Source organism: Pollachius pollachius (assembly GCF_949987615.1).
Source record: "Pollachius pollachius genome assembly, chromosome: 5".
Taxonomy (NCBI): Eukaryota; Metazoa; Chordata; class Actinopteri; order Gadiformes; family Gadidae; genus Pollachius; species Pollachius pollachius.
Window position 1 is genome coordinate 19,954,002 of NC_136938.1, and position 9,329 is coordinate 19,963,330.

At 43.1% G+C, this 9,329-nt stretch overlaps 1 protein-coding gene across 2 annotated transcripts; it reads right to left on the bottom strand.

The window, feature by feature from the left end:
• Positions 1–591: 591 nt before the first annotated feature.
• Positions 592–8,708, bottom strand: depdc7a (DEP domain containing 7, paralog a). Of its 2 annotated transcripts, none has more exons than XM_079737281.1 (9): positions 8,614–8,708; positions 5,888–6,353; positions 4,923–5,053; positions 4,191–4,383; positions 2,854–3,074; positions 2,395–2,537; positions 2,154–2,279; positions 1,626–1,707; positions 592–1,437 (listed from the first exon to the last, which is right to left on the bottom strand). In XM_079737281.1, the coding sequence occupies exons 1-9, from the start codon at positions 8,627–8,629 to the stop codon at positions 1,223–1,225; spliced, it is 1,593 nt and encodes a 530-aa protein (XP_079593407.1). In that variant the 5' UTR covers positions 8,630–8,708; the 3' UTR covers positions 592–1,222. The 2 variants fall into 2 exon arrangements, with proteins under 2 accessions (XP_079593407.1, XP_079593406.1); XM_079737280.1 differs by having other exon boundaries at positions 4,191–4,407.
• Positions 8,709–9,329: the final 621 nt, after the last annotated feature.

A 9,329-nucleotide genomic window follows, 5' to 3' on the forward strand; every position in this document is an offset into this window, starting at 1 on the left:
TAAGGTGGACATTTTAATGTACTGTTAACTTTAATAATCTGATTTCAATCGATACCACTTTCAAGTTTTAAATAAATGCAATTCAAACAATAGATTTCTGGGTTTTACACATGTATAATGCACAAAATAAATTCTTATAAGTGTGAGTACTTTGGATCTGTGTGTGTGTGTGTGTGTGTGTGTGCGCGCGCGCGTGCGTGCGTGCCAACCAGCTGTTGATATTCACAGGTGATTGGTACAATCACTGTTGAGCAACCCAACACATTGTTTGCCCTGCTATTGGTTCTTTGTCATTTATACTTAGATTTTAAATGAAAGAATTCACTTGGTTACTATGTTGACATAACACTGTGTAACTGTGGGTCCACAAAACAGAAATGGGATAATGAACAACGTTCTCAGATACATTTGTCGAACAGTTCAGTGGCAACTGAACTGTTCCTTTAGAATGCCTATATTTCCTGACCTGTACTTACTGTAAATTTCTTTGAATAAAATCATATCCTAGATACTTTTGTACACTGAACAAATGTTCGCTCAATACTCCAGACAGTAAAGATGTGAAGTCAGGGAAATGGACCAATCGACATATTGTGTGAGTTATAGAAAATCTTGGTTTTATTCTGCTTCAATACATTTGTTTAATGGCTAGGCATTGGTAATGTTATTCCCACTTTGCAAATAAATTAAATTCTCAACAGGAATTTCTGTAAACCAATATGAGAATGTTTGCCACAAATAGCTTAACAGACATGAATGTGTTGCTAACGAGTGGAAAACAACAGGAGCAGAGAACTGGACCTTTGAATAATAGATTGAGAAACCGAGGCTTGCTCAACCATGGTTAAACCGTATGTAACATACATAAAGTATACGATCAGTTTTCTTTTATTCCTGATGCTATTGTTGTTGCACGGCCCTACCTACATTTCTGACACAATTTCTGTTTCACAACTATACGTTCGACATTCACTCACAAAAGATAGGCACACCTTCCATTGTATGCCTGTTAAAATTCCTTCAGAAATTCATTTTTCATGCTCACAACTAAAGTCGAAATTATTCTTAAATATATCCACTTCACATATGGTTGTAAAAACATAAAAAAAAACTGATCTTTACATCCTCTTCACATTAAACGTTTTGTTCTAGCACTGTTTTTTTTTCATCTATACATTAATATACAAAAATCAATAAATAAATGCCCCCCGACGTGAGACGATCATAGGTCTGCAGCGGCCATCCTACTGCCAAAGTACTGGACGAAGATCTCGGGGTGGCCCTTGTAGAACTGTCCCAGAAGCCTCCTCTTCTCCTTGGTCGAGAGCTTGGTGTTCTCGTGGATGCTCTTCAGTAAGGAGCGCAGTTCATTGTGAGTTGTCTTCTGGGCGCTCTCTACAAAGTCCTTCCCTGTTACTCTTCTGCAATATGTGGGGCCTGAGAGAGAGATGAAAGATTTGGATAAGCTATCAAGGGGATTTTTTTTTTTTTTAACAATCTAATGTTATTGTTTGATGGAATGTAAAGATTTGGATAAGCTATCACGGGATTTTTTTTTTTTACAATCTAATGTTATTGTATGACGGAATGTAAAAATGGATGGCACAAAAAAACAATCCACCAACCTGTAATGACGTCATCTGGATCTTTCCCCCTCACGATATTCAAAAGGCGATCACTAACTAACCTGTGCAACGACACAGGGATCTGGTGGACAAAAGAACACAAAAAAGTTAACATATTGCTCTGATTCAAGGCCCATGTTCCACCACGATCAAACAAGCATTATTCCAATTCCTGTTTGTTCAGTTTGTCCTTACTTTAGAATTTACTTCAGCATCTATTTTTGTTTTCCTTAGCACTACTTTGTATTTTTTTTTGTTTTGTATTATATCCTGTGTCTTTCACTGCTGCTGTGCTGTAAAAAAAAATAAAGTTGTATCTGTCTGTCTGTCTGTCTGTCTGTCTGTCTGTCTGTCTGTCTGTCTGTCCGTCCGTCCGTCCGTCCGTCTATCTAATATATCTAACTATCTATCTATCTATCTATCTATCTATCTATCTAATTCACTTCCCAGACAGATCAGTTTTTTTGTTTACAATCTGGCTTTTACCAAACTCATTGATTGGTTCCTTCCACATTAGTAAGCACTCACCTTGAAGAGGTCACAGTGGTATTCCACCATGAACAGCACCATCAGATCCACTTTCCCTTTAGCCAGTCTTCTGCTGTAGATGATGGCCCCGGCGAAAGACCTCTTCACTGCCATTCTGTTCTCAACCTATTGTGGGCAGACCAAAGGTTTAGCAGAGGGCCCATTTGAACAAAACACACACACGCACGCATGCATCACACAAATACAGCCGACCCTTGCTCTCACTGCGATAGGGGCTCACCTCTTTATGGAGCTTGACCTCCTCTGGTTTGGACGCGACAGCCATAAACCTCAGTAGCCTGCGTAGCTCCTCCCGGCTGCGCGAATCCTGCATCTTCAGACACAGCTGCAGCGCTTCCACAGCCTGCTCCTTCTTTCCGTTTACTGAACGGACGGACACACACACACACACACACACACATACACAGTTCACTAGGATGAATACATTAGCAATTAAAAGACAGCAGTTAGATAGTCAAGACATAAACTCAACACTTTAATTATATAGCACCCTTAATACGCACTTTTCACAAAAACAAAACAATATGAAAAAAACATAAATATAAGTCAATGATTACTAACTTAAAAACTAAGGCTACAGCACTACACAAAGTTAAAAGACAGACTATGAAGACTGATATTTTGCGTCCAAAGCGTCTACAGGGGAAGCTGTGGACATTTGGGCTGCCTCCCTTCTTACCCAGGAGTTCCGAGATGCCGGAGTGGATGTCGAAGATGTGGTTGCTGAGCAGGGGCGGATGCTGCGACTGGCCGTAGTGTTTATCAAGCAGGCCGTAGAAGAGCCTCTTGCACTTGGGCTGGTCTTCAGAGCAGGCGGCCAGCCCTCTGCTGACCTCCACAACCAGGCTGTCGGGCAGGAACTCCAGACAGTCCATGGCTGCTCTCAGCCACTCGTCGGCCCTGCAGGGGGGAAGAGGAAGAGGTGATGAGTGATACCAGACGGGGATAGAGGTTTTAGATGTAACCTTCAGAAGTAATGTAAATATATCCATATGGGGATAGACAGCCAGGGATAGATGGTCAGGGACAGGAAGTTACAATTAAAACAGTTAGTAATAAACAGTTAGGGATAGACAGTAAGGAATGAACAGTTGCAAATAGACAAATAGAAAACAGAAATAACATTTCCTTCATTAGTCTTAAAGGCCTTCATGATTCGCACAGGAAGCCAATTCAACTTGGTAAATTACAGTCGTTTGTATTATGGTTCTCTCAGAAGGAGCATTGTGCAAGCACTACCTATTGCTCATAATGCTCTACTCCACTTCATATCTATCCAGCCAGCCTGCCAACACCATAGGCCAGACACGTATCAAATCCCTTCCCATTGTGTGACCCTGTTTGGAGGTGGACAAATAGTAAGTGTGGTGGTCAGACTGTACACCCAGCTTGCATTTGGTTTTGTGCACGTATGTGTAATCATGCACACACTGCCTTTCTCTGTTATCTGTTCGTGTGCCCTGAACCTTTTCCTGGAAGGAAGGCGTGTCCAGTCGAGTCTTTTCGCTCATATTCTGTCACAAGGGCAAAACACCACTACTACATGTTATCCACCACTAACCCCCTCTATTCTCCACAACGACATTTCAACATTCCCGATGTATTTGGTTGTGAGAGCCAGTTCAGTTGACATTAAAGGAGTACTTTTCAGCCTTGACATATTTTTCCGATCATTTCGGGTCATAGGGACTAATGCCGTTATCCGTGAAAACAAGTTGCAATGTAATCCTTTGTGGCATTGGCCCCGTCAATGTATGTCCTCTCAAGGTGCTTATGTTGCCATTGACAGATCCGATTGTTATTATAAATGTCTGACCACATATTGGAAAGGATCCCCAGAGCGAAATACAACTTGTTTCGTTACCGCCAGAGTTTACCACTCAATACTGAACCAATTTAAAGGATTGTCCTCTCGAAAGTACCTTTCACCCAAAATGATGGGGAAAAACGTTCCGAGTTGAGAAACCCCAAAGTTCCCCATCAAACATGAACTGTGAATGGAGGTGCGAGACTCACTGTGCTTCGCTGAAGGCCTTGAGGACCTCTCGGTCCAGGTAGCTGGAGGTATACAGGAGGTCCGGGTCGCTGTCCATGCTGTGCAGGTTGGGGCGGGGGAGCTCCTTGCCCTCCAGAAGACTCTCAAGCAGGGGGAGCTCCACCAGCTGCAGCAGCCTGAACACGGACTGCTGGCGCCACACCTGCTCCACCACTGGGGGCCACAGAGACACGGTGGCTATGGATCATGGTGTCATGTGGTCAGCGGAGGAGCGCTGACAACAGCTCAGCGCGACCACAAACACGAACACTAAAGTGTCATGCACTCACACACACTCGATGACACACATAAACATATATACACCCATCACACTGCAAGCAGACAGTATACACACTCAGACACACAAACATAATACTACACATCCTCTCACACCTTCCATACACACCTTGCTCTCTGATTAACTTGAATAAACTATATATAAGTTTATAAATAACAAATTTGACAACAATATTTGTAACAAATGCACTTATTGTAAGTCGCTTTGGATAAAAGCGTCTGGTAAATGCCCTAAATGTAAATGTAAATAAATATGCTTTCTAGGATGTATTATTGTACTATGTGCTATGTGCTTTTGTGTCCCAAAGAAAAGAATGATAGATTGAAAGAAAAGATTGATAATATATGATACTGGGAAACTGAAAAAACCTTTGCAAAGTTAAACATTGTGTGATTGGTCGGGTAAGTAGACTTACGGTCCTGGGAGAGACCCAGATTGGTCATTTGAGGGGTGAGGGCGGAGTTCACGTTGAGGTTCCCCAGCATTTGCTCCAGAGATTTGTCTGTTTTGGTTGGGTGTGTGTTGTAGATGAGCGCCTGGTTCTGCCTAAAGAATCACATAATCACAGCAAGAATTGGAAACGATAAATAAACATGGTACTTCATGAAGTAGACTTGTGAGTTATCATAATGGCACCATTTTGGATTAATTCATTTCTCCATCCCCAACAATGGGGATGGAGGCTTAAAGGAGACCATCAGTCTACAACCAAACAGGATTTCATATTATGGCAGACATGAAACTATATTTAGGTTGCCTTATTTCCCATTACCACATTTTGGTTGGGCTTCCTTGAAGGCTGAATGGTTACTAACACGTTTAATGTACCTGGAGATTGATAATTGCCACACATCTCTGGCCCTCACATCAATTACCCTCCCCTGATCTTTCATCTCCCATACGGAGATCAGAGGTAACAGACAGGCCTGCTTCTCAGGACAGGGCAAGAGCAGAGAGTGAAGCTGAGGAACATCACAAGGTCCTCCACACCCGCTCAAGCTCTTATATAACAGCCCTGCTTGGATGCGTGTTCTTGTACATTTTAATTTAATCACAAAAAAAAGGGAATGGTTTTAGATGTTTAACGTTTGAGCCTCAAATTCCACAGTGCTGATACTTTGAAATTCTTTCTCTGCTTCTGTACTAAACCAGCCTTTATCAATTGAAAATAAAGACATCCCAATATTCTTTGTAAGGCAATGCTGCTATTGATGTCAGCATTTATCAAGCGCTAACTTGGTAATCGGAAGAATCAGACATGCATTAGCCTAAACTTTTAAGCCCTAAAGCCAAGCCTTTGTGGGATTTAGGTTCAACAATTCCATCCAAAAGTCATTAACGTGCTAGAAATGATCCGGGGGTGGGGGGGGGGGGGATTACCGGTCATCGGGCGGGCTGTAGCCGTCCTTGCTTTTGCCTGTCCCGGACGAGGCGCCGTATCCGCCCTCCACGGAGCTGCTGGAGAGGGAGGTGGTGCTGGTCAGCACCGCCTCACTGGACTCCGGGTAGAGGAAGCGGTACAAGCTGAAGCTGCTGTCCTCGAAGGTGGCCCGCCGCTTCTCCTTGCCAAACACCCGGGTGCCCACCGCCTCGAACACGCGTGAGTCCATGAGCGCCTGGCACAGCCGCACGGCCTTGAAGCGGGGCACATCCTGGTCGCCGCAGTAGCGGTTCTGGATGACGTGCGCCAGCACCACGTCCACGGCCTCAGAGCCCAGGAAGCAGTCCTGGTAGGACTTGAGGTTGTGGCGGCGTCGCTTCACCTCCACCTGAGACTGCAGGTTGTTGATGATGCTGCTCCAGATGAAGGTCGCTCGGAACGGCTTCCCGGCAGCCATTGCCGGCACTGATGAAGAGGAGGAGGATGATGATGGTGGCGGTGATGAAGACGATGAGGATGATGATGATGGTGGTAAGATAATTAGGTTGATGATGATGATGATGATGATGATGATGAAGATGATCAGGCAAGTGTGTGAAGAAAGGAAGATGTTGAAGGAGGGAACATGCGTAGAGAAACAGACAAACAAACAAACAATGAGCAACATTTCGCAGAATATCACTGAGTGAGCCGTAACGTTGAGGATTTGTTGACTACAGTGTAAGTCCTTTGGTTGAGCAAGGCCTTAACTAGCCATTATTGATTAACATTATCCAGGGTTAGAGGTTGGATTCCAACAAGGGCCACTTATGCAAAGAATATATGCACTCACAGTATTGTAAGACACTAAAAGCGAGCCCACCAAATGGCTTTGGCTTTTTTATGATTACAGTGACATTGAGTGGGCCAACTAACCTAACCCTCTTTCAGGGTCGTTAGGCTACAACTAATTGTAAACATTTACTTTACACTCGTCCTTAACCCTTTCATACATCCCTGATCAGCTGAGACAGAGTGTCCACCTGAATTGAGTTCCCCTGCAAAATGAACGATCCACAAAACCTACCCTTGAACAGTATGCGTTAGGTAAAAACAGTAGTAGGTACAGTAGGAAAAACCCACTGATGTGACGACCAGCCTACATTTAGCTTATTCCCCCAGACAGACCATCTCACAGACTGCCATCACTAACCGCTGCTCTATGAAACAATTCATCTTATCATATTGTAGCAATCCTGATCCCAAAAGCAATATCAACAACTATTGTCTCTCTAATCATGCTGTGAAAAACAGGCTGGGTATAACACGCAAACTCAGAGAAAAAACACATGGATAATTAATGCCCCCATATCAACATACGTACACACGTACACACACACACGCACACACAAAGGTCCAGTTACACAAAGACCCATTCACCATCCCAGAAAACATTTGTCAAACACATCCCACCACCCAGCTTATTAAGATTCACAAGATCTAATCAGGTTGGCATTGTAAAGTTAGAAGGTATGGCATAGATAGGAGGGTATATCTAGATATACAGGTTAATATATATATCGAGACATATTATGAAGACCTGCCATGAAAATGACATTAAAGAAATACTTATTGTCTATTTAACAGAAAGGAACTGCATTATCAGAATAAACCAGCTAACTTTGGGCTTTTCGCACTGTCCCCTCTGGAAGACGAGTCTGGGGTCTGGGATCAAAAACTACTGTTTGTCTGATCCATATTCAGGAACTATTGTTGCACAACGCACATGTCGCAGGGGGGCTCTGTGCCTATAGCAGGCGCCTACTACACCCATGCTCTAGGTGGGACGGGGGTTCCTGGGAACCGGAATGTTCTGTCACTCTCTGTTTCCCGCGTGGACTGAGATTTGAGGACTGTTTGCATAGTTCTTTCCAGTCGTCTCCCCCTCTTTAACTCCGTACCGTGCATGTTTTATCCCGGCGGACAGAGCCGATATTCAAGGGGGAATTTACTTACTACTTAGTCAAGGGCAACAGTCGATGTTTGCACACACACACACACACACACACACACACACACACACACACACACACACACACACACACACACACACACACACACAGAGAGAGAGAGAGAACATGCGTAAATAATCGCAGAGGGAGCAGCTCTCGACGCGTAGGCTAATAACCGTATCTAAGGTATTATTGTCTTAACAATACGATTTTAGATATGACAACACGCTGCAGTTAGTCTGCAGGGGAACATTTGAGGCCGCTGGGATGTTATTAAAGTCACATACCAAAAATTGATAGCCTGAGCTATAAACCCTAATACAATTGTGTATAACCTCCACCAGCAGCATTTTTGCAAACCCACAGGATCAACAAAGTAAACCCAGTACATAACTTCTAATGAGTTGGATTTCCCTCGATCAGAAACACGCGAGGCCGACTATACCACTCTGAACTAAAGTTTATTAAACTGTCATATAGATTGCCATACGATGCTCTTTTTTTATTTGTCGACTATTTGGATTGAATTATTTGTAATGATTTTAAGATAGCCCAATTGAATAGGCGGAATTATAGCTTATTACTACACTACAATGCACTATTCTAATTGGGAGACTACAAAACCATAGGCTACTTAAAAACAGGAAGATAAAGGCTAAAGTAACTCTGTAAATAGGCGACTGTCTATTCATCTATAATACCACATACTTTTAACGAATTCAATGTCACAATACCTGGTGGTCGGTGCATTCCCGGTTCGATTCCCAGCACCTTAATGTGGCCATTCAATTACTGCCAAGGGTCCTCATATCTCCACACTGTCCAGTCCTCTGAACAGTGACGCACACTCACTACAGTGTCGACACCGAAACCGTCTCCTCCCATCGCAATTCATTATTCATTCATACCAATAACGCCTCGAACATGCTCATTAATATGGTAATGAGGTCTGTCTTTCTCTTTCTCTCGCCCCCTTTTCTCTCTCTCTCTCGCCCCCTTTTCTCTCTCTTTCTCTCTCTCTCTCTCTCTCTCTCTCTCTCTCTCTCTCTCTCTCTCTCTCTCTCTCTCCTTACTTAACATGGGAAACAAGTGCAGAATATTTCCCTTCAAATTTACCAAGAGTATACAAAGGTATTCCATTTAAATCGTATTGACATTTGTCATTGAGCTGCAAAACTTTTAAGCATGCAGTAGGCCTACATGCTCATCCCTTCATGAACTTTATGGGAATAAAACACTGAACAGAAAAAGCACTGAATACCACCGGTCCTTTCAGGGACACACCTTTTACAGTAAATATCCACCGAAGGAAAGCTACATCACAATGATAATAGCGATGACAGTTGTTACAAAGGGCCCGACAAGAAAGTAAAAATGAATAATGTGAGAATAGAAAAGCGACAAAAAGGAAGTTGAACTAGAAGCAAGTTTAAAACACACACATACACAG